The 25,662-nt window shown below is 44.0% G+C and overlaps 3 protein-coding genes across 5 annotated transcripts in view; all 3 read left to right on the forward strand.

The window, feature by feature from the left end:
• The first annotated feature begins 1,038 nt into the window (after positions 1-1,038).
• Positions 1,039-12,356, forward strand: LOC108934002 (nuclear receptor-binding protein-like). Its single transcript, XM_018751504.2, has 18 exons — positions 1,039-1,247; positions 2,239-2,545; positions 2,928-3,050; positions 3,830-3,931; positions 4,128-4,217; positions 4,415-4,455; positions 5,208-5,302; positions 5,662-5,745; positions 5,831-5,889; positions 6,399-6,497; positions 6,941-7,073; positions 7,489-7,579; positions 7,884-7,934; positions 8,841-8,976; positions 9,269-9,322; positions 9,987-10,050; positions 10,619-10,674; positions 11,320-12,356. The coding sequence occupies exons 2-18, from the start codon at positions 2,324-2,326 to the stop codon at positions 11,410-11,412; spliced, it is 1,593 nt and encodes a 530-aa protein (XP_018607020.1). The 5' UTR covers positions 1,039-1,247; positions 2,239-2,323; the 3' UTR covers positions 11,413-12,356.
• Positions 12,357-14,582: 2,226 nt separating this feature from the next.
• krtcap3 (keratinocyte associated protein 3) lies at positions 14,583-19,120 on the forward strand. The gene is made up of 7 exons (XM_018730417.2): positions 14,583-14,665; positions 15,443-15,627; positions 15,744-15,803; positions 15,953-16,150; positions 16,601-16,735; positions 17,140-17,256; positions 17,886-19,120. Exons 1-6 carry the CDS (start codon positions 14,653-14,655, stop codon positions 17,233-17,235), a joined length of 687 nt encoding a protein of 228 aa, XP_018585933.1. The 5' UTR covers positions 14,583-14,652; the 3' UTR covers positions 17,236-17,256; positions 17,886-19,120.
• A 2,353-nt stretch (positions 19,121-21,473) lies between these two features.
• The window catches only part of LOC108923450 (frizzled-3-like), a 17,576-nt gene continuing 13,387 nt past the window's right edge, over positions 21,474-25,662 (forward strand). Inside the window, exons 1-2 of one of the 3 annotated variants that reach the window (XM_018734209.2) lie at positions 21,474-21,908; positions 23,356-23,889. In XM_018734209.2, coding sequence (XP_018589725.1) covers positions 23,620-23,889 — 270 coding nt within the window. In that variant the 5' untranslated portion in view covers positions 21,474-21,908; positions 23,356-23,619. Of the gene's footprint in view, positions 21,909-21,983; positions 22,069-23,355; positions 23,895-25,662 lie in introns of those variants that run through there. The other 2 variants (XM_018734199.2, XM_018734218.2) reach the window with 2 other exon arrangements.

Genomic DNA, 25,662 nt, shown 5'->3' on the forward strand with positions numbered 1-25,662 from the left:
CTGGGGTTCGAGTCCCGCTTGAGGTGCCTTGCGATGGACTGGCGTCCTGTCCCGGGTGTGTCCCCCACGCCCTGAGTTGCCTGGGTTAGGCTCCGGTTCCCCACGACCCCGTATGGGACAAGCGGTTCAGAAAGTGTGTGTGTGTGTGTGTGTGTGTGTGTGTGTGTGTGTGTGTGTGTGTGTGTATTATATTAATAAAAATAATAAGAATACATAAAAAACAATTTCTGCGTAATTATACAGTTTGCAGTTTTTGGCAAATGATTAGAGTGTTTCTGTATTAGTATTTTATATATAATGTGTTTAAATGGTACCCTGCGATGCAGTGGCGTCCCGTTCACGGTGTACCAGGCGTCTGCCTTGTCATACCGCACACTGATACACTGATACATACATTGATTCCGCGACAGGCTCTGGACCCCGCGACACTGATCACAACAGTATTGAAAATGTGCGGATGGAGGTAGTTAAATGGGCCACGAATCTTCTCGAACGAAACTAAAGCATTCAAATTAACCTGAGGGACAAACGGGTTATGTCCAGTCGGCGGCGTATGTTAGAATATTATCAAGTCTGTTCCAGGTTAAAGCCTTAAGAAATCACTCATTTAAAAGCCTGCTGACAATTTATGATAAAAATAAGGGAATAATTTCTGCAGTAGAGTTTCATTAGGTAATGTTTTCATTAGACATGTCACTCATATGTGCACCACCTTGTAATCCCACTGGCATCAGTAGCAAATTACCGTGTGACACGTGTCTAGTTCTTTGTTCTTATGTAAACTTTACCATTTTTGCCATTGCTATTAGAGTTAAAATGTACATCCCCTCTTTTTGGAACATGTGGCTGGTATACACGGTACAAAAGCACTTCACAGGTCGCAGTAGAGACGCCGTGAAAACAGCGGGACTGAAGCGACTGCCGCGCACTTCGCAGAGCTCCACCGGCCCTCGGTCTAAAGGACCTGGAGAATGCGCTCTCGCGACATCGCGCCACTGCGTCCTCTACGTATTTTGCGTCAGTGACGTCACGTGCGTAACTTCCGGCGCAGCTCAGATGCCCTCGAACGTCAGCATCCAGCGTTTAAATGGTGTTTACAGTTCACTTGCGTGACCGGTGATTAGTCGCCATTATCGGACGTTGTTTATTTCATACTGAGCCGAAGTCGGAGTGTATAATAACTGCACTGCGGACATGTTTTATTAAGAACAGTCAATGCGGCCGTGTGTGTTTTCCCCAGCCCGGCGGTAAGTGTGCTAGTAGTAGTAGCAGCTCGAGCCTCGGGTTAGCTGACAATATGATCAGATATGTGTGTACAGTCCCTCAGTGCAGTGAGTTACTGCAAAATTATGACAGATAATAATATTTTGTTAACGCTGGGGGTGTACTGTAAGAGTTACGTTTTATTTTGCTGTTATTATTCTGTGGCTGTGTTAAGACTGGAGCGTTCAGAGAGAGAGGATGTCTAACACTGAACTCTGCTGTGTGTGTGTGTGTGACAGTCGTGAACTAAACCTGCTTGGTTAACCTTACATTTACATTTATTTAGCAGATACTTTTCTCCAAAGCGACTTCCAGTGAACTATGTACTAGTGTTATGAGGCCACATACCTAGGCTTATTCAAGGTGACTTACACTGCTAGGTACTCTACTTCAAGTAGTACTTGGGTCACTCATCCATTGTGGAACACACTCTCTGTCACTTACACGCTCGGTGAACCTCAGCAGTATGTCTTTGGACTGTGGGAGGAAACCAGAGCGCCCGGAGGAAACCCGCACAGACACGGGGCGAACATGCAAACTCCACACAGACGGGGATCAAACCCACGTCCCCTCGCACCACCCAGGCGCCGTGAGACAGCAGCGCTACGCGTATGACTTCGTCTGGATGGTTTTGACAGAACTGACCGAATTAACCTGGGTTATTCTGACTGGACCGACCTGGTTAGTCTCAGGAACTTTGACTGAACTGACCTGCTCAATCTGTACAGTTTAAACAATGCTATTTAATGTAAAATCAGCTGTGCAGGTTTCCAGAGCTGACTTGCTGTCATCACATACACCATAGCAGTACTTTGACACCTTTTTGTCTATATTAATTTTTAACGAACAAAATCCTCCTCTTCCCAGTGTTCAGTCATCATTTGTGTACCTTGACCTATTCGCAGTGTCTCTGCGGTCAGAAACTGCTGCTGCTCTTTGGCTGAAGGCGCGTTGTGTCCGTCTGCTGTCCGCCAGGTGCAAGGTCTATGTGGGAGAACTGGGAATCTGAGTGCATTCACTTGTGAGGGGGGTGAAGAGAGGTAAAGGGACGCAGGAGGACATGTCTGAGGGAGAGGGCAAGACGACCACAGCTGCGGAGGGAAAGCCGGAGTCTGGGGCACCGGTCCCCGGTGTCCAGGGTGCGTCGTCCGTGTCCCCGCCAGTGTCGACCGGCAACCCGGGGCCCCCTGCCCCGGCCCCTGAGGATGAAGAGGAGAGTGAGGACGAGTCTGAGATTTTGGAGGAGAGTCCTTGTGGGCGCTGGCAGAAACGGAGAGAGGAGGTACAGTAGTGTGTACCAGTTTTAATGTTTAAGTTGTCTCATTGAAAAAGTGACTTCTGCAGTCATGATCTGGTACTGTATACCAGGTTTGTGGGTTTTCCACTGACTTGTATTATTTATTCTGTATAATTTAGGATAATCCTCATCTAAATTGTACTCTCGATGTATTTTTGAAAAGACTGTACTTTTTCGTAACATTTTTTCCAAGTTAATGTTGAATTTTAGGTTCTTTGTATGTGCAGTGAAATAGTCCCTTAATCATAATCACTCTATCTGTACACAGTTCAAAAGAATATTCAAACTTAAAAATACAATACTTTGCTGCTTTTATGATGCATTATTTATTGAATTTAATGGATTATGAACATTGTTCCCCTCTCAGGTTAATCAGCGTAACGTTCCAGGGATAGACAATGCCTACTTGGCTATGGATACAGAAGAGGGGGTGGAAGTGGTGTGGAATGAGGTCATGTTCTCCGAGAGGAAGAACTTCAAACTCCAGGAGGTGGGTCAGACAATGTACACAGACCAGAGCTATCCATTTTTTTATTTACAGCCCCCCACCTACATTCCACAGCCATGAATATGATTTGCCACTTGAGGTTTTTGAGCAAGTTTAATGCCTTTACACTGCTTATTGTGTTTTGGATGTGTGCCACTCTTTAGTTACATAATGCTTCCAGCAGATCGTGCAGATCAAGATAGAAAAACCTGGAGAGTTTCTGAAGAAAAAGCCATGGAGAACTTGGTCTTCCGTGGATTATCATGCATTCATTTTCCACCTGCTAATCCTCAATTCATGTGTTGTGTATAGGCCCATTACTATTGTCTTGTTTTTTCTTTTTGTTTTAGGCATACAATATCCCATTATTCCATTCATTGTTAGCCTTATAGCCAATTTATGTATTGGTATTTCCAGGTATTATGAAGGTCTAGTTGAAGAGTTCCTGGATTTAATGTGGATCAAATTTCATGCAGCTTTGTATTGAGTTAAAACCTTTATTCTTGCGCCTTTCATGTTTCCTGAGAAACTAGTGAGCATAATTGGATATGCATAGAAATGCCACATTTGTGATAGAAACCATGCAAACAGTTTAATGTTTTCATTGGAAGCAGTGGTAGGTGTTTAATTGTCACATCTGTACTGAGTAAAGCAAGACTTTACACTAAGGAACATCTAGTTAAGGTTATATTAAAATTTCTGAAGAAACCTGGTTAACGTGTTAATTCTACATTTTAAGAGCTTTTCTTTTAAAGCATAAACTCTTTCTCTCTTCTAAAAAGGAGAAAGTCAAGGCTGTGTTTGATAACTTGATACAGCTGGAGCATCTGAACATTGTGAAGTTCCACAAATATTGGGCTGATGTGAAAGAGAACAGGGTCCGGGTGAGTTTTATTCTTTCAAAGATATCTTATTTATTTATTTATTTATTTATTAACTCCGCTAATGAATTCTTCTGTATTGAGACAAGCAACATCACTGTTTCCCTAACTGCATGTTTTATTTTGCTTATTGTAAATTCCTTCTTGATTTAGCCTTAAGGAGGATACAGTGTAATGGGCGTCTTGTGTTGTTTTCCAGGTTATATTCATCACTGAATACATGTCTTCAGGAAGCTTGAAGCAGTTTCTTAAGAAAACAAAGAAAAATCACAAAACCATGAATGAAAAGGTGCAGGTGCTATTAAATATTGAAGGAATAAAAGTTTAAAAAAAAAAAAAAAAAAGTAATAGGCTCTTCAGAGGCTTTTTAGGTATTGGATCAAGACTTTCGTGAACAATGTTCCTGTTAAATTCATAACCTGCTGTGATCCCTTGTGCTAAGCAGAGTTTCAAAGGGTTTGACACTTATTTCTGTCTTATGCATAGGCCTGGAAGCGATGGTGCACACAGATCCTTTCTGCTCTCAGGTCAGTTAGCCACACTGGCACTTCACTGTAGAGCACAGCAAGGCCCAATTTTCTTGAAGTAGCTGCAGTGCTTCAGTCTAGACCTGCATGTAGCGTAGTGGTTAGAGCTACTGCCCTTGGATCCCAAGGTCGCAGGTTTGAGCCCCCCCTCTGGTTGTAGTACCCTTGAGCAAGGTACTGGTCCTAAAATTGCTCCAGTAAAATTACCAAGCTGTATAAAAGGGTAAATAATTGGAAGCTTGTAATAATTGTAACCTTAACATTGTAAGTTGCTTTGAAAAGAAGCATGAGCTAAATGAATAAGTGTAAAACTGAGTTGCTTTAAGTACTATGTTGTTTTAAGTTGAACCATTTAAGATGTCTAGCCCTGACTGCTGCAGCTTTTTATGAGAAGAACAGCGATGTCCCTTTATTATGCAGATTTTTCTGTTTTTGAGTGTCTGAAATTTGTGGACATTTCCAGCGTGTACCAATAGAAGCTGTGATGTAGTCCTCATTGTACCACATAGTCGTGCAGTGTGGATACTGTATATCCACCTGATTTTCTTCCCTGCCTATTCACACTCTTAGCAAAGGACATATAATATTGTAATGGCTCTTCTTTAATTATGTAACATGTTTTTTTTTTTTTTTAAATGGCCATTTTTTCAGATTTCTGTGTTCATCACTTTTCACTGCGCATTTGTTAAAATGCCATTTACTTGAAGAATTGTGTTTCATGAGTCCCAACTTCTTTCTCTCCTGCTCTCCAGTTATCTTCACTCATGTGACCCACCAATCATCCATGGCAACCTGACCTGTGACACCATTTTCATTCAACACAATGGCCTGATTAAAATTGGTTCTGGTACAGTATGATGCATTTTGCAACAAGTTTTAATTCAGAAGACCACGTCTTTCACAGCACAGACTAGTCTGTACAGTTATATACTTGGCACAGGCAATCTCCCGTTGTGTTTTTAAGTAATATTGTGTACCAAGTAAAACTTTATGATATTTTTTGCAAGTTTAAGTTCATAATAATTTCAAATCATCCATGCAGTCATGTTGCCAAAACTGCAGGAATTACACATTTTTTTGGCATATTTTTTACACTAAAGTATTGGACTTTCTAGGAAGTCAAACTTTGTACTAATCGGACCTCTTATCAGACGTGTGACTGTGGTGTGGGAATGGTAATGATAGTAGTACCTCCTTCTATTGCAGTGGCTCCAGACACCATCAATAACCATGTCAAGACCTGCCGGGAGGAGCAGAAAAATTTGCATTTCTTTGCACCAGAATATGGAGGTAAATTTTCTGTAAATGTAGTAATCCAAGAGTGCTAGTTCATGCAACCTTTGTCACTTACTTTTATTATTTTCCTTTTTATTAGCAGTGACAGTTGTCACTACAGCAGTTGACATTTACTCTTTTGGAATGTGCGCCTTAGAGGTAAGAAATTGAACTGACAGTATGTACTTATGTAATACACCTTGCATAGAAGTTCAAACTGGAGAAAGAACCAATATGTAAATTATTAATTATTTAAACCACATAAGCACACAAAAGAGACAACAAAAATACATTAAAAAATGTGAGTTTCATTGTTTCATAGACATTACCATGTTCTGATATTGAAGGTGAAGTGTGGATGGATATTCACATTTTTAAGCAGATTTTTCAAATCTGCTCTGTGTAGTAATATTACTTATATGTGTATGTATACTGTATACACAAATGTAATATTAAGTACTTAAAGTGCATTGTGGATTCCACTCCCAGTGCCTTTTAAATATTTAGCATTTACATTTCTTTCAAACTCATTGCATTTTTGATTTCAAATTCAAATTTTGCACATTCTCCCTCTGAGTAATTTGTAGTGAAAATGGTAAGGAGATTAGCTGCAGTAAAGGGAGTGAGGTTCGCAGTAAATCCAGCGCTGTCTGTTGCCTGTCTTGCAGATGGCCGTGTTGGAAATCCAGAGCAATGGAGAGTCTACATATGTGCCACAGGAAGCTATAAATAGTGCCATTCAGTCCCTGGAGGACCCCTTGCAGAGAGTGAGTGTGTCTCTAGGCCAGAGGAACCACATCTCAAACTGTCAGCCCAAGGTGGTGGTCTCATAAGTCCAAATGGGACAGAAAACCCGTTGTACTTCATGTTATAGTCTTATTAAATCAGTTTGTTTCTTTGCTTCTCATGTTCTTTTGTGATTATATTCATGCAATGACAGAATGGAAGTCAGGTGTCAAATTTGGTACGAACATTTTTTTCTTTCTGAAAATACTACCTACCACTCTAAAGTTGAGTAAAGTCAAAATGTCACATAGAGTGAGAGAGGTGTGCGGGCTCTTTTGTGCTTTGCTTTGACTCCTGTAGTCTGGGTGTGTGCCCAGGGATCTGTAAAGGTTATGAGAGTGTCACTTGAGTGCCATTTGTTCAGAGGTGTGTGAAAACAGGTCTCGGTGATATGGGCTGTTTATAGCTCCTGTCTGTGTTGTAGGAGTTCATCCAGAAGTGCCTAGAGGCAGACCCCCATAAGAGGCCCACTGCCAAGGAGCTGCTCTTCCACCAGGCCCTGTTCGAGGTGCCGCAGCTGAGGCTGCTGGCCGCCCATTGCATCGTCACCCATCAACGTGAGTGCTGCTGCAGTTGCAGCACATGATGACCTTTGACCTTTGCTGTCCCCATGATGAGGAACTGTCCAGAGTACAGAATTCTGCTCCAAGGGAGATGGGTTATACTGACTAAACACATAAAATATACGTGTGTGTGTGTGTGCATAAACATGTGAACAACTATGTAGAATAATGACCATATTAATTTATTAACTTACAACATTTTAGAAATATTAATTTAGGTTGTTGCACCAGGTAAAAAGCAAGCTGGCAGCCCTTTACCATGTCTCTGAATCTCTTTGTAACTTGTACTCTATCAAATGATTCTTCATAGTGGGTGCTATTTGGCAAAGGCTATCTTAGGAAAAAGTGAAGTACTTTTCTACCTTTTCCCGCTTGATTTTGATTTGACGGATACACTGTTTTGTAATAGATATGATTCCTGAAAATGCTTTAGAGGACATCACCAAGAACATGGACCCCAACCTTGTGATAACTGAACGAAAGGATGGAACACAGTTGAAGTGAGTCTATTTTTTTTAATATTATTCACTGTCATATGTACAGTAAGTATACACATATGTATATACATTATATATTTTTAGACTGCCAAAACTTTTTTTGCTCAATGGGGAAATGATACAAATACTTTGCAAAAGACATAACATTACCATTTTGACCAATGAAAGTAGTTTTATTGGATAGTTTTCAAATAATATTGCTTATTTAAGTGGAAGATCCCATAAAATCTGGATTCATTGTATTAGTAATCACCAGGGTTTTTCTTTGGAAAGTGCTGAGTGTTTTCTCCATCCGTTTGCGTTTCAGGCTTTCTCAGTTTCCTGCACTTGAGCTCGACAAATTCCTGGAAGATGTAAGGTAAGGAATCCAAGTTCCTTAGGCTTTCACTGGGTGAAGTAAAAAAGGTGTGCGACGAACAATGATGACCCTGCTCAGCTGACTACACTCGCACTCACTAGAGGGCACTGTAACCTTAGAGACCGTTACAGAACTACCATTCCGCATGTTGAATTCACTGCTGCGTTTGTATGGATTCGTTCAGCACATTCTTTTCTCCAAACAGTGGTTACTGCGTAGTGCTTAGATGACACCTCTATCAAACCTTTGTACAATTCTAAATGCACTAACCTACCTACAAGTATCCATCCACACAACAGAGTAGTGTAACGCTCACTCACATATGGGGGGGACGTGCTGTCTCTGGATTTTAATCCTACCTCTGCGATGATACCCTTGAGCAGGGTACATACCCCTGAATTACTACACTAAAATTTACTCAGCTGCATAACTGGGTCAAATAATTGTAAGTAGCTTAACATTGCAAGTCACTTTGGAGAAAAGTATCAGCTAAAGAAATAACTGTAAATGTACATACGTTAAAGTCAATGTAGAGTCACCGATTACTTGGAACACTTGTCTTTGGGCTGTGGGAGGAAACTGTAGCACCAGGCGGAAATGCACACAAACATGAGGAGAACAAGCAAATTCCATGCAGACTAGGTGGGGTTCAAACCTATGTCCATTTGCACAACCCAGTGTGCTGTGAGGCGGCTTCAGTGCTACCCAGTTGCACCACTGTGTGCTGCTGATCTTCAGTAAAATGTACTGTATTTGCACATATTTAATGTTTACTCAGATTCCCAGGGAAATGTTGTTTATTTTGTGGATTGAAATCTGTAAGTTGTCTGTCTTCGGTCGCTCCTTTTCTTGTATTCAAGTGCCCAGAATGCCCTGTTTGCCTCCCTCACCCACTTTATCTGCCAGGAACGGGATCTACCCCCTCACTGCAATCAGGATGTCCTCCCCTCAGCAGCCGCAAAAGGAGGCAGTGAAGTCACCTGCTGTTACCCCTTCGGTCAAGACTCCCACACCAGAGCCTGCAGAGCTGGAGATGAGAAAGGTGACCGAAGAAGAGGGGCGACTCATGGCGTTGCCACACTCACATATAAAACGCTGTTGCGTGCACTGTGGTGTCTGTCTTCAACTTCCCCCTAAAGCAGAGCCACCATTTCTTTCAGCCCAACTGGACAGCGAGCAGGACTTAACTGGCGATTCTGCGTCGTTTCACACATTCAAGTGTCTTTACCTAGAATTACCTCGTTCTTTTCTAGAATGAACACGACTAATTTTAATGTAAAGTTAGTCAAAATACAATATATGTAATTTCCTATTTTCACTTTTTTGTTTCTAAGGTACTTCAAATGCAGTGCAATATTGAGCCTGTCGAAGAAGGTTCGAAGCACCATGTGAGTTTGTCACCTCAGTGAGACTTGATTTTATGGAGCTGCGCTGTCCAGTTCAGGTCCCCGCAGGCTTCTGATGTTTGCTGGTCCTCCTCCTCTATTTAAACAAAACAAAGGACCTCAGAATAGAGAGTCCTAAATTAGTTCAGTTAAGGCAATTAGTTCAGTCACTCGAGATGGAACAAAACTAGTTCGGGGGCGGGAGTTCAGTTATGTAGTAGTTTTATGTTTTCCAATAATGTGTTGCAGTTGGAAATAATTAAATGCAGCCCAAAGGTATAGTTCAGTGCAGAAGTATCAGTTTGGAAGGAATTCCTGAGACGATAGGAATTCTTTTTTTATAGCCACTCAGGTCATAATTTTTTGTATCCACAGTCCCTGATACCTCTCTTTTTTTTTTTTTTTTTTTTTTTTTTTTTCCCCCTACATGAATATTAAGGTTTTACAAATTGAAGTCAGCAGCACTCGTGAGCTCCTTTCATATCCCTGATTAGTCTCTTCACCAGTGAATGACATACTGATGAAACGGCATTACCATGTTGCCCTGGTGAATGCCCAGATATGTACTTACAGCTCTTTCGTCAACCTATCTCAGATTTTGTGGTTCTGGTTTATTATTTTGTCTATTTATTGGATTTGTGAATTTGTTGTTTGCTGTCTTTTAAAGCTTACGTTACTACTGAAGCTGGAAGACAAGTTAAACCGGCATTTAAGCTGTGACTTATTACCCAGTAAGTGTTGTTTTATTGGTTTCTTTGTAGATATTTCTGATTAATTTGATTTAAAATCAATGTACAGTACTGGACTGTGTGCTATTTGATTACACTGTTGGATTTTTAAGAGGCACTTAGAATGATTGTGAGTTCTTGTTGGTCCCATCCTGTTGTTTTAAGATTCCCCCCCCCAAGTTTTGCCCTGTACATTCTGCTGGACAGTTTGACACATTCTGAAGTCCTTTGCTAATTGGCTAGTGTCCCAAGAATAATGCTCATTTAGAAGAATAGCAGCAGTGTGAAAAATAGAAAAAGTGTTATTGACAAGTCACATATTGGGGTAAAATGGTTAACTCGGGGTGTAACTCTGTGAATGTGTATTCGGGCTGCAGCTTTACTAATCAGACACACCCTGTCGATGCTGCAGGAACCTGCTTTAATCCCACGGGCAGCAAGTCTACAGAATTCGTTCTGTATAGGAAAGTTCACACTTAAAACACCCACGCACTCTTCCATTTTGGATGGTGTGCTAATCTTTGCTGTGAAAGGACTGTGGTGACTGAATACTGTCCCCCTGTCCTTGCAGATGACAATGTGCAGGATCTTTCTGTGGAGCTGGTTCAGCTGGGCTTCATCAGCGAGGTGAGCGAGGCAGCAAGGCTGATTTTAACTCAGCCTCATAGCCACAGTACACTATAGCAAAGAAAGGAACTGTCTGGAATGCTGTGCTTAGTGTATTTACACCTATAGTACTGTTTTAAAACCAGAATAAACTGGAAGTAAAACAGTACTTATTCTTATGTGTGCTGGTTAAGTTGGGAAGAGGAGTGTAAAGTGTTCTTGGACAATTTATGGTGTCTAGAGATTAGCGTGGATTGGTGGTTTTCATGAGGCCACCTCCAAAATGAACCACCTCCACTCTTCCAATCAAGAGTGCCTCACATCTCCTGAACATTTGTACTGTGTTTGACAAGGTGGATTGTCTTACAGTTATGGTGCTGTTATTTACCCCAGTAACATTTGTTCTATTATGTTTATCCTCAGAGGTGTTCGTAAAGACAGCTGAAGTCCACAGACCATAACTGTTTTGTGTTTAAAAGCTACTTAAAACCTTTAGAAGAACTTGAGCATTGTTTTTTTTCCTACGTGGCTATTCAATAAAATTAACTCAGTCTTCCCCGAGGTTGCTTGACTCAGCTTGGCATGGTTTACGGCAGCTAGTGGACCTGTGGTGAACTTTCTACATGTACCTCTTACTCGTACCCTTCCATCTCTGCTCTCTTCCAGATGGATCAGCCTCGCCTAGCCTCTGTTTTAGAAGAGGCCTTCAACAAGTTTTACAACCGTGGTTCCCTTAATCCAGTTACTGTGTCGTCATAGCTGACGTGCTGAGGTGGAGCTGTACTAGTTTCTCCCACATCCATATCAGCTGCAGGGGACTTGGTGACTCACACACAGAGCATTACGGAATAGGTCAACACCTACATGGAGGACACGTGTCCTAGACTACAGCAGTCTCTCTTGCCTGCTTCTCCATCTGGAAGGTGGAATAGCTGGTTTTCTTTTGATTGATTTTTTTTTTTTTTTTTTTTTTTTTTTTTTTTAGAAACATAGGAGTTTATATATGGTGATGGTTGAACTCGGTATTACAGCTGTCTTGTGAACATTGTTTTTTATTTAGCTGTGCGACCATTTGGTGACTACGTACACAAGCACAACTTCTGCTTTGTGTTATCTCCAGTGACATGCATGGTAGATTGCACTGAGTTTCATCTTCTTCTGGGTCATCAGGTGCATGCTTTGATTTAATGAATTTGTTGTGCATAGGAATATATAAGGATATAAAGTAAGGTTTACAGTTGTCATAATATGATTAACACCAGTTTAGTCAATATTGTGAAGGCATATAGTCAGCTCATATGAGGGAAAAGGATGCAAATTTGCTTGACTGTATGCAGTTTTGCAACTAGGCTGGAAAGCTGGCTTTTATGTGTGTTTATTCATACACAGTTCTGAGTTCAGAATGTACAGAAACCGGTTATTGACTGGTGTATCAAACATGTTTGTGTAAAGTTAATTAATTATGCTTCTTGACTCCAGGTCTTGTAGACTTATGGAATTATATATCCAGCAGGTTAACAGTGTTTTACACTTTTTCTGCTCAATTTTGCGGGAAATCTGGATACGCTGCACATAAATGTTAAAAGGTATTAATGGTTTTGTGGTTAAGTAAACAAAAACATTAACTGAAGAAAACATTTTCTTGAACAACCTAAAATAAAGGAAGATTGCAGAAGTCCAGTTTTAAAAAAAAAAAAAAAAAAGTCTGAATATAAATGGACTGGTTTATGATGGTACATTACCTTGGAAACTCCAAAGCATGTGAAGGTTAGTATGGCGTTTACAATCTCACCCTTGGACAACACAGTTCACTTGCTAATAGTCCAGTGAAAGGTAAAAACCCACCACTGAGTTGTCACACAGTAGTATTTTAATATTTTTTTTTTAATTGAATCCTACAATGGTTTTTAAGCCTCTTTGTGTTTGTGTTCTGTTGATATGCATCTGCAATTTATGAATTTTTGTTTTATATATCTTTCAGTAAAAACAATTTTGAGCATTACTGTGTTATTCTGTTATCTTTTCTCCTTAAACGGTAAATTATAATAAACTAAACTATATTAAAGCTTTTTATGTAACTCAAAATGCACAGGTGCATAAAATTATGCATACAATTTTGAGTTTGAGCACTTCAGTCCGTTTTTTTGTCGTTAATTCTACTAAACAATAAAACACTAAATCCTTGATTAACAAGGAGAAAGTATCAAGAATTAGCGCTTTCTTCTAAATCCCTCACTAATGGCTCAGTATAATATTTCATGGTTAGATTTGTACTGTTGTGTATCAACTATTGTGGAATGTAAAAAATCTCTATTAATCTGTTTATCTCGATACCATTGCAGAATACTGCGGATCTCCACTATACAAGGCAGAATAATGTACCATATATATAATATATCTAGCAGGACTAGTTTTCCTGTAAAAATGAATGTTATTACCGCATATGGAGCGTCGCTAAATTTCCCTGGCGATAATGTCATCATCTCTCTCACACACACACACACAGTGTCTGAAACTGCTTGTCCCAAGAAGGGTTGCAGCAAGCCGGAGCCTAACGCGGCAACACAGGGCGTAGGGGTGGAAAGGGAGGGGACGCACCCAGGATGGGACTCCAAGCAGCACTTGAACCCCAGACCCGCCAGAGAGCAGGAGCCGGTCAAACCTGCTGCATCACCGCCCCCCGCATAATGTAATCAATGTAATGTAATCAATCGCTACCCCACCATAGACATTTAAAGACCACAGTCTTTGTGGTGTTGTGGTGGACTTGCGGTGAAAATGTGTTCGGGATACTGTGCGTACATGGTAATCTACTGCACTGTACTTTACTGCTACCACTGCGGCACCACTTACTTTCGACACATTACAAGCATTATGTACAATATCTCGTAAAAAATATATTTGTTTTAATTTTGTAGCTTCTGAGTTTAGCAATGTATCTGCTGGGATATTTTTATAGGGAGATGGCTGGTCAGAAATAATAGGTGCCTTTGTCACGGGTGTGAAAGCACGTGCACACGGCCCGACCCTCCCTGTTTATGAATGTGTGTCGCCAGAATTGATTGGTCTCTCTCTCTCTCTCTCTCTCGCTCTCGCTCTCTCCTCCCCTCTGGCCTGTGGAGGATCCCAAAGACACAATAAGTCTGGTAAACAAAAGAGTAAAAAGTAACATTACAATTTTTCATGTGATATACTTCTGCATGCAGTGCAAGGCTGAGTAATGACACCAAGATTATGGTGTCAGACACCGTTACATTACTCTTTTACATTAACATGTATTCATTTAGCAGATGCTTTTCTCAAAAGCCACACAGATGTACATGAGTACATCTCACATGTACTGTGAGAAAAACACTGACAAAGTGCATTATTACATGAACAGAGGGAGAGATGTGGATGCAGACATGTGATTCTGGACTACAGTCAATTTGTCACAGTCCACCATGAAATAGTATAGTGTAACCAGTGGTCTCTATTAGCCATTAACAATTATTGACCCTTTTTCATAACCATTGTTACAATTAACCTTATTTATGTGACACCTTTATCCGGTGACTTATAGTGTTAGAGAATTTCACACTTATTTACCTGTTTCGACAGAAAGGTACAGTACTGTATCAATTAATGCTGGGAAAGTTGCCCAATTTGATCAAAGGTGCTACAAACTAAAGGGGGGGTTGGGATTCGAACCTGCGGACAATGGCTCTAACCGGCGGGACTCGACCTGCTGGCCCTTTCAAAGCGCAGAAAGCAAGTCAAGCACCAGTCTTCGACGCACCTAAATGAGTCGCTGATCGTTTATTTGGATTAAGTGACCTTTGTCTCCTACCTGCGCGAGGGCCACTTCCGTCTCGCAGGTAGGGTCTGTGACGTCACAAAGAGGCCAGGTGGAGAAACGGGAAGGGAAAGGAAAGGAAAGGAATGGTGGACGGAGGACGAAGGAACCAGACCAGACCTTTTTCCTTTCTGGACACAGTAATCCAGCCCAACGTGTAAGAAATGTGCGAATTTGGTGAGTTGTGGGATATTTAATTTATGCATTTATTGCACAAGCCTTCCATGATGATTCAAAAATGCAGAAAAAAAAAGGCTCCAAAAAACACATAAGCAAAGCATGATTCATGGTTTCACGAAAGTTCGCAGGACATTTAATATACGTTTAAATTTATTAAAATTTAACAGAAGACTAATACACTAATGTACTAACTCGTACTCGCAGACCCGATGCCGATGATCATCATCATCATGTCGGTGGAAACGGCCCGAACGTAGGAAGTTCCATGATCCCCTCAGGCTCAGGACTTTACTGCACATTGGACCGCCGAGTTGTTTACCTGTTTGCTTAATATTAATTAATTAGTGCGGAAAATGAGCATGACTGACTTGTGCACTCGAGTGACGCCCGTGAGGGAGCCACGCCGCGCCCTCAGTTTCTGGCGAGCTACTGCGCGTCCCGTGCCGCGTTGTTCCGCCCGCGCGCCCGTGCGTTACCAGTAAACTGACCGGCGCGTGTCCGCCGCGCGCTCCCCGGGGTCGCATCTCTACGATTACGCACACCGAATCGATCACAGACGGGCCATTTCTGATGTTTAGCTAGCTCCCCTCAGCAGTGGGGTGTGTCACACCTCCACCGTGTGTCGTGTCGCACGCGTTATTACTATTATTATAATTATATTATTACTGAACACGTTTGGTTTGTAATGAATTAGTCGAGCACTACAGTCAGATTTACACGCTCTGTCTGACACGGATCCCGGCTTTCGCTCGTCATTTATTTCCCTTTTCGTAGAGAAGCAGAAGGGCCCCCGGCGTCTGATGAAGAAGGGCATCACGCTGATATTTCTGGGACACATTAACTTCATCCTGGGGGCCATCGTACACGGCAGTGTCCTCAGACACGTGTCCAAGCCGGACGGCCGCGTCACCTCCGAGTTCTCAGTGGCCAACGTCATCTCGGTGACGTCAGGACTGCTGGTGACGCCTCCTCTTCTCCCCTCTACCTCATCATTAGTCTTGCCTTTGTCCGGGGCAGCATGCAGTGGTGCTGTTAACATTAGCTTGTTAAACGCAAATTTATGTTCATCTTTCAGAGTATTGCAAATGGCATAATTGCAATTCTGGTGTCAAGAAATCTTCTCAGTGCTAAACTGGTAAGAGACGCGCATTTGCTTACGTTACGAGACATTTGAAAATGAGTTTCCCAGATGGTGCGATTGTTAGCGAAACCTGGAAGCATGAACACGGTAGACGCGGTTAACCGTCGGGGTATCCCTTGCCCCGATCCCATCGTCGCCAACAGCACGTGGGCCTGCTGATCAGCTCCTTCCTGAACGCCCTGCTCTCGGCCGCATGCGCGGCGGGGCTGCTTCTGGCCATCAGCCTCACTATCCGCAGCGGAGGACAGGGCCTCATGGAGGGCTGCAACTCCACCGTAACCCCTGCCGGGGCCCGTTCGCTCATCGCAGCCGACTGCCCTTTCGACACCACCCGCATCTATGTGAGTCAGCATGGGCTGGATCTCTGAGCCCTTCCCACATGCAATACAGTGCCATTTGTAACCCATGGCTACTGAGATCAGTGTGTATGTGTCAGTTAAGATGTGGACTAGAGGGTTACCAGTGAGCGTTTGAGGAAGGTTCCCTGTTGTACTACCCTTGAGCAAGGTACTTTACCTGAAGTGTGGCATACCTGGTTGCATGAATGGGTGGAATTGTAATGTTACTCTGAGCCACATGCATCACCTAAGCAACTAAGTAATGCTCTTCATGGTTTCTGAGTCTGAATCAGATAAATCAGATTTCATTTTAGCCCTCCATGGGCAAGAGTGAACTCCAAAGACTGCATCACATCAGGCAGAACAGTGGTCCATGGTGTCAGCTGCCGTCCTGAGACGCCCCTTGATCCTTGCGAATGAGGGTTGCCAACAGAGTGCCTTCCTCCCAATCAGGACACAACCCTGGCCATGTGGTTCCCCTGCACGGCGATGGCGGCTGTCGAGTCGGGTCTGTCCGTGTGGTGCTTCGTCGTCGGACTGACCCTGCGAGGCCTGGGTCCCTGCGGTCACAGTTACCTCAGAGAGCAGGTGAGTGCAGGACCACCCTTCTCCCTGCCCCCTTTTTCTGAGTGCACGCATGCACACACTCTCAAGATGCTCCCTGTTTTTCTGTCTAAGTCTTCTGAGTTTGAACATGCACGTGCGCACACACACACACAGAGCACTTCCCATGTTTCTCGATCCTTGCGCAAACATTCACATCATGGAGCCAGTGCAGTCTTAGGCGTTCTTCACATTTCAACGTAAAAATCAGAACCGTGCTCCATATTTCCCATCTCCATGCTCACAGTTAATATAGTCTTTTTATATTAAACTCCTTCTGAATGCAGTGATCTATAATTAATAGCATATGCTGAGCTCACAAGTTTGCTTAAATTGCCTTGTTTTTATTGGTATGAGGGTAAAACGCTGTTGTTTCCCATCACTCCTAGCTTGCGGAGGGGGACCTGGCTGAGAGACTAGGGGCCGACGTGGAGTCCTCAGCTCAGGGCCAGCAGCTCATTGCACACCACTCTGCTCTGATGTAACCAACAGCTTGGGAGTGCAAGGTGAGAATACCAAATGCTGCTGCTGAGACAAATAAGTCACAGCTGTTCTCAGATCAGGTACTCTACTGAGGAATAAAATATTCATGTTACATCCTTAAAAGCCCCTTTGAAGTGAACATACAGCCCAGCCTTTCTGTTCTATTCAGGGGAGATGCTCGTGCGTCTAGCTCTAAAATGTTGTACTGTTTTCACCAATAAGTCACATTAGTATGAAGTCAGGAATAATTACGCTTGTCCAACTCAGAGGTGCAGGCTTTATTTAGCCTGCGGCGCATGTCTCTGTGATGCTGTTGCCCTATATGTGGGTCATGTTTGCTATCTACTGTACATGGATTTGATGAAACACTTAAAGGTATATGTTCCTTACTTTAACTGTGAAATACTTACAAACTTCAACATTCACATTTTTATCGTGACGCTAAATGGGCATATTAACAATAATTCAAGCACCGTAAACCTACATATGTAACAGAATCTTGGCAGGCCTTCCACTTTTGTGGATTAATTAAGAAATCGGTGGAAATAAGTTTTACACAGCATTACTTCATTAGGTGGTAGTGAGAAATGAGAAAAATATTGTTTATTAATTGATCAGTGACATGTTTGTAATTATGTCAAACCTATTGCAGGTGGTTTTAAATCAGAAAATGTAAGTAAAAGGCAAGGTGATGGATTGTGACCAAATGGCAGACTGAAGCTACATGAAGAATAACTTAGCATATCCAAAAAGAGAGAAACTGTTCTCTTCTGCAATTTAGGACGTAGTGCTGTCAGCTTGTACCAAAGAGAACTTTGCTAAATGTGGCGTTCAATACCTCTGACAAATGTACACTCCTGACCACATGAAGGAACTGTGCAAACTGTGTGTGATGCTTCTTCTCTGTTGTCCAAAGGACCATTTTCATACCTTTGTTTGCAGATTTTATTTTTGTGAATGTTTGTCAGGCATGGCAAAAACATGTGCTAGTTATACCTTTCCATACTGACACATTTGGTAATGTTTAAGACATGAGTCAGTTCATTCCTTTTAAAACAGTCATTTTGATGTTTGCCATGCCCAACTTGAACTGACAGTTTTGGATTTTAAATACTTTGGTCTGAGACTTAATTTATAGTATTATTTCGATTCCAAAAAAAGTGTTATGATTCTGAGCATACAGGAGCATTCAGGGTACCTGTTCATACTGCCTGTCTGAGTGCAGACCCTATGGGAATGAAGCCACCCCCACATTTCAGGAGCTATTGGATACTGGAATTTTCAGTGACATTTTATTTACAAGAGATCATATCGCGTTAAATGACGACTTTAAGCCTACAATTAAGGGCAGATGCATACCACTACCACTTGCATGTTGATTGTTTTAATAGTGTCTTTGTATATCTTTGCTGTTGATTCCACCTGAAAAGTTCTAGTGTGTCTTTTCCCACATGGTGAGTTCAGGTGGGAATCCTTCCTTGCTTTTTAACTTGAGGTTTTCATTGAGGCACAAGAACATCAGCAGCCTTGCAAAACTGCTGCCCACTTTTTACACAGAGCATCAGTTCACTGTATTTCATTTTAATCTGCAGTCCATCCAAGTGCTTTAGCCTGGTGTATGAGGCTATATATCCAAGGCCAGCTGTGGAAGGGTTAATCTACAGCTGGATTTTTGGTGCTGTTGAATTCAGTTTCCTCAGCAAAGGGATAAAAAACAAAATGGTGATATTGATGTTAATGGATAATTCTGTTATTTAACCTTATATGGCATAGTGGATTAACAGAATTTAGCTCTCATGAATCAAAATGCATTTGAAGGATCCTGTACATTTGCATGATTTGATTTTATGCCACTTGAAATGACAGCTGTTTGTACTTTTATTAAAGCATAACAAGAAAATTATATTTCTCAGATGCAGTTTTCGCTCCAAGAATTTTTTTTGGGTGGGGGGTAGATTTCCTCTGTTTTATTTAATATTTATCATTGTCACCATTTTGACATGTAAAAGAGTTTTCCCACTATTGAAAATTAACTCACCTAAGTAAATAATTATACTCTAGATGCCAAGTTAGCTGCAGGATTTCAAGTCCATATAGTCAAATTCACCAAACATGACAAAAAAAACTTCTAAATTCCTTAGTTAATGGGAGAAATCATTGGCCTAAATGAAAAGTTGTTGCTTGTGGGTCTTGCGCAAAGATTTTCAATAATACAGAATATTCAGGATGAAACTGGGCAATTTTTCCTCCTCAGCAACAGATCAAAATTTTGCAGAACACAATGTGTATCTTCAGAAGCGCAAATCTTTATTTCTCCACGATCAAGCTGACTGAAGAAAACACTTTCATAGGACCATCTTGAACCAGACCTGTACGAAATGGTCAATTTCTGTATGTCTGGTGAGCCACTTGAGAGTAGCGTACTTGTTTTTAATGTTTTCTGACAGATTGGAAATGCCAGTGTGTATCAAGTGCTTTTACTACTCAGAAATGTACTATAAAATATATTATTTTCTTTGTACTGTATGATTTACACCAAAGAGAGTGCAGTAGCTTAAAACATGTACAATGTTTTATTTTGAATTCTTTCAAGATTTAAAAAAAAAAAAAAAAAAATAATAATACATGGTGACTAGCACAGGTGTTGAAACCAGTCCCAGATTGTGAACTATCCATCTGAATGCTGATTTGCATGTTTTTTTTTTTCCCCCTTCTTTTCCATACCGGCTTATTTATGTAAATGTTGTAAAGCACCACCGGTGTACGGCGTACAGGGCTTTTGGTAAATCTTGGACAGGGTGTATCTAGTGATCGTTATGCTGGACTTGACCCTGTCGGCACAGCCCCTGGTGAAATAAGAGGAGCCGTGTTCGGCGTGTGTTCGGCGTGTCTTTTCTGAGCCGTAATGCAGCAGAACCGTGGAAACATTGTTAGATAATGCACCCCGTCTCAGCACAGCTGAATCATTCAGCGGAGGCCATTTTGCTGCTGCAGCTTCTTCGCTAGCAATGTAAAAACGACACATGATCTGACATTAAATATGAAAAAGCCCTTTTTAGTCTGTATCTTTCCCTACTGTGTGTTCCAGCTGTTCCTCCGCACGCCGCCGGTGTGGCTCTTGGTCTGAAACGGGTATGGGTCAATGGGGGGGTCGTTCCTTCTTCGCTTCTTAATGCAAATACGGAATTTGCACCTTTTACTTTTTACATTTTTATCGAGATTGGGTGGTTGCGGGACATCTGGCGAATAGCCTTTTTAAAATGTACCCTTTCTCTAAGGATTCGGTCCAAAAGCACACACAAGTCAGTAAAACGGTGGTCTGTGCTCACGAGATATGAGAAGTAAGGAAGAGGCTAAAGATAAAGGCAACGAAGGCCAGACTTTCTAGCGTTCCGCTCGATGAGCGAAAGCACGCATACGCAAGTGCGCGGATTGCAGCGTTTGTGGGTCTATGCCAGCATAACGCAGTAAACGAGGTGAATGACTGCATCGCAGGTTTCCGTTGGGAGAGGCATGGAGTGGCGCTCGGGGCTCGTTCACCTGTTCTGTCTGTGCTCATCATCTTGGAGCTGAGCCAATTCATTCCAGTACATGCAGAAGGTAGGTTTTTTGTGTGTGTGTGAGTGAGTGATCAGGAGACCTCTGAAGGTATCTACTTCGATGCACCTCTCTACAGATGAACACGCTGTTGAGAAGAGCACTTATTACCTGTTCCTGAACTTTAACTTCTTTCATTACACGTGCTAATTTCAAAAGCCACCTTTTCCTACATACCATAAAAGTGGGAGAGACAATTACTGTTACTCAGACTCCGTTTTTAACAGTGAGTGATACCGATGGGGACTGAGTTTCACAGTAAGAGGAGGCCCTTCTAGCTCAATCACACGTTTCATTTTCCCGCTAATCTCCGTACCCCCAAATCCTTTCAATACAACCCCAGACCAGCGTGCCTTGGCTCCTCCCCCTTCTCCACGCCCCGCCCCCTGCAGCAGTGGTGTCCCGCACACAGGAATGACCCTTCTGTCTCCGCAGGAAGCCCAGAGGAGCCGCTGAGGCGTCACGCGCAGTGTTTTCGGCTCGTGAAGGCGCTTTCCTCTCAGTCGCCGAGCGCCGCTTCTTGCGGCCACAGCGCTGGACAGGCAGGGTCTCCTTCCCCGGTCCCGACCCGTGTCGTGTGTCCCAGAACCTCTCTCTCTCTCTCTGTGTCCGGGGGGGGTCATAGTACAATTCTGCGGAACTTTACCGTAAAGTTTACGTGTAAATTAATTAAACTTTATTAAGCGCAGAGGGGAAACTCCACACGGGAAGGAAATTCGGCTGTTTTCATTACCATCCTCAGCCGCTGCTGTGCGCGCGCGGACTGCGTGTGTGTGTGTGCGCGTGCGCGCGCTGAGGAGGGGGGTGGCGTGAACCAGCTCGTCGCGGACGGTCTCGCAGCTGAACTACGCTCCTACACACTCCGTACACACCGACATGTGCGTCACACGTCGTGCCCTGATGTCCGGGAGCGGCGGACACATTTGCAGCGCGCGCTGAAAAATGTCCCTCCGCCTCGTTGTTCGCGGCGCGCGCGAACCTGTCGAAGGCGCCGAGGACGAGTAGGATCGCCGGGGTGTAACCGCAGAATTATAACTCGGCGACGAGTGGGGCGCGTTCACCAACATCCCGGAGAAAGGTGAGGGCGCCGTTTTACACTGAAATACATTTCGTTACAGTCGCGCACCCCTCCTCCCGCGCGCGTCCGACGGAACAGTCAGTGTGAACCTGCTCTGCTGGAGACGCGGCGTGACCACGGAACGAGATGGCAGGAGTCGTCCTCGTCGGACCTCCTCCAGGTTTGACCTTTTTAAACGTGCTGTGTGTGTGTGTGTGTGTGTGTGTGTGTGTGTTCCCCCCCCACCACTCACCAATCATGCAGCGCGATGCCGATGCGATGGCATGATCATGATGAAGGAAGGATCATGGCCCATCCGATGGGTGGACACGCGCTGCTCGCCGGCACGTTCACGGTACGCGACGGTACGCGGCGTCTTGGCCGGCGTCTTAGATGGGTTTAACCGGGGCCCCACCGAGGGTCCCAGTGCCGGCGATGCGATGGCCCCGTGTCACCGTCACCGGCGAGCGGAGCCAATGAATGAGCAGCGGCCCTTTGCTCGAGCTGCTATTTCACAAAACAAATATTTATTGACCTTTGCGTTTGTTTAGCTCCGTCCTCCTTTTCTGTCTCCTTACACCGCTGGATGGGTCACCTACTGTGACTCTCCCACAGTACACAGCAGGGTATTCTTACTGTACTCGGTGTAGGTACCTCGGTCCAGGGCTCTGCGGCGGGGCTGGGGGGTGGGCTTCGAACCCGGCACCTCCACGCCGTAAAGGAACAGGCCGGAGCCGGATCTGTCCCCGGGCCGGAGGGTCCGAGTCCCTTCGGTGTGCGTTTTTGTGTCTGTCCAGGTTGACGTGTGACTGAGCGGCACGCCGGTGCGGCCGGTAGCCCTGGTGCGTCGGCTCCCGAGCCGTGGGTGTGGATCTAGGGTTGAATCCAAGTCGGCCTGTGGAGTGGGCATGTTTTCGCCGTGTTTGTGCAGGTTTCCTCCCACACTCCAAAGATGTGTTTTTCACCTGAACTAGCTGCTCTGAACTGCCCTGTGTGTGTGTGTGTGTGTGTGTGTGTGTGTGGGGGCGCACACATTCACTATGGGACCCCACCTAGCCTATTCCCTCCGATTGTACGATAGACTCTTGGGGTTATTCCCAAATTGAATAATTTATAATGTAAAATGTTAGCATCTGTTGTACAGTTTTTTTTTTTTTTTTTTTTTTTTAAATTTACACTCTGATACACATTTTACCTCTTTACACATTTTGAATAGCTGCATGAAGTTAAACACTGCACTATATGGTACTTGTACTAGGGTAAGTCTCTTCTGATGAGTACGTTATTGTGGGTACGTGGAAAATAAGTGCTTCCTACAGTTCATAATCCTCAGTAAATGAAGAGTAAAGCATGGTCAAATGTGGTACTTGTGGAGGGAAAAAAAAGGTAAAATGTAATGTGAGTTTATGTATGTTTTTCTCAGCGCTTTTGTGCCAAACGTTGTTGGTGATGAGTGTTTCCACCCCAGGAGGACGTCCCCGAAGGAGGCGCTGTTCCCTCCGCTGAGGGAGTGGCCGACACGAGCGGACGTCCGGGGTGTTTGGCCCGAGGGTGATCGAATGCCCATGGAGGAAGGGGGGCGTGACCGTTGCGTGAGGAACGTCGTCCGAAGGACCCCAATGGAGCCGTGAACTCCGCAGATGAAGTGGGTGCGGTGGCGCCGTGTGCCGAGGGCAGTCCCCTCTTTCTCGCCTGCTGAGCCATTCCTCGCCTTCGCGCTGCACTCCCCAACATGGTACTGAGGCCTGCGAGGTCCAAGCCGGGCTGCTCGGCCCCGGCACCACTTCCACAGTGCTCCGCCGGGATGGCGGCCCTTCTTTGGATGGTCCTCTCGGTGTTGCCGGTTGGTGGGACCATCCACGTGGACTCGGCGGAGAGCCACAGCGCCTTTGCCTGCGAGCCCATCGCGCTGCGCATGTGCCAGGACCTGCCCTACAACACGACCTTCATGCCCAACCTGCTGAACCACTACGACCAGCAGACGGCCGCCCTGGCCATGGAGGTACGGTACGGTACCGTACAGTGCTCCGTCCCTTCCCGATCCTCGCTGGGGAGCTGGGGGTTGGATCCATGTCCTACTGCTTTTGCGTGCGTGATGATTGCTTTCCACAGAGGATAATTTCCTAGGTGTCTCGGTTGGGGTCACGGTTCGGCCACCACCCGTGTGTAACTCATCTTTTGTCTTAAGAAACTTAGGGCTAATGAGGGTGGCTGTTTGTGTACACCTCCTCCTTGGGCACCGAGAGAGTACTCGTACTCCAACCTGACAGGCCTCTGTTAACAAGAGCTGTAATTCTTATTATGGTATGTGTATGGATGAGTGACCCTTTGTAAGTAGAGTACAGTACTAGCAGGGTAAATCACCTTGGTGAATAAGTATAGGCTGGTAACGCTACATAGAGTTCGTTGGAAATCGCTTTGGAGAAAAGCGTCTGCTAAACTAATAAATGTGAATGTATTATGACCCGTGTGAAAGTGCGAGAAATTGGGAGTGGGTGTGTTCATATTAAATTCGAACCCTGGCACAGTACTAAGATGCTTTGGTTCTATTTTGCGGTAACTTTCGATTAGAGAATCCAGCTGAAGTTGCGTTTTGTCAGAATAAGTATCTCGTCACCCAGTTCAGTTCTGTCCCTATCAGCAGGTCCCATTAGGGTGTGATTGATGCCCTTTTTGAGGAACTAGTGGGGTGTGTGTGTGTGTGTGTGTGTGTGTGTGTGTGTGTGTGGGGGGGGTGCTATGGTTTCCGCTAGGAAGAAGCTGTAGGTGTCATTTGTCACTGCTTGTTGAAATAACGGCCCTAAATAAGCGGCAGACAAGCCATCAATATCGCTGATATTTCACATAAATTGGACGGCGAAGAAGCATTTGTAAATTGACGTTAGTCCTCCTCCCATAATTCCCCTCACAGCTGCGCCGTAGCAGCGAGTGCAGTCCTGGAGCTGTGCCGCCTGATTTTGTTACAGCTGTTTTCTCCATATTGTATAAACATTCTCATTTCTGTGGCAAATGGTTGAATCTTATTAGTGATATTAATATAATTTGCATGGGGATTTAAAGATGAATTGTAGGCCTGTTTCCCACAACTAATTGCAAGAAATGTTTCCAAACATTTATGAGGATATGAATGCTCTATATTAGAGTATTTTATAAATCAAATGTAAATAGTATAAATAAAACGTATTGCAGTTTTTTAGTTCCCTAAACAGATGCTGGACACAAAAATATTCAGGAAATGTCAGCTGAAAAATGTATTTTTGCAGCTTTTCACTGCATTTATTACCTGTCTGTGCAGGGAATAGAAAGGCTTTCATTGCAACAATGTTTCATGTGTCGCTTTGGAGCTCTGTGTTTCCCAGACAGCATCCTTAGGTCATTTTGCGTTGTATTTCTGCAGACAGCACACCGGGCACGCGTCGTGTCCGTGCTCGGAGGGCTGGCGGCTGGGTGCTTTACTGCGTTTCGAGGGCCTTTGGGGCCACCCGCTAACCGCCTGCGCTCAATAATCTGTAGAGGAGCCGCAGCATCTCTCCCCTCCCCTTCCTGCTTCCGCACAGCCAGTTAAACCCGGCGGAGGCTGGCCGCGGCGGCACGTTTGCAGAGTGCCGTCGCTCACGTGACCGCGGCTGGGAAAGCGACGTAGCCGAGTCTTACTGGCGCAGGCCATCTGTCAGAGCTGCCGAGCGTCTCCGCGGAAATCCTGCCTTACATCATTTCGTGGATGCCCTGCCCTGGGAGGCACGCAGCCAGATACCGCCTCGGCTCATTACATCGT

The sequence above is a fragment of the Scleropages formosus genome, chromosome 15, assembly GCF_900964775.1.
Source record: "Scleropages formosus chromosome 15, fSclFor1.1, whole genome shotgun sequence".
NCBI lineage: Eukaryota > Metazoa > Chordata > Actinopteri > Osteoglossiformes > Osteoglossidae > Scleropages > Scleropages formosus.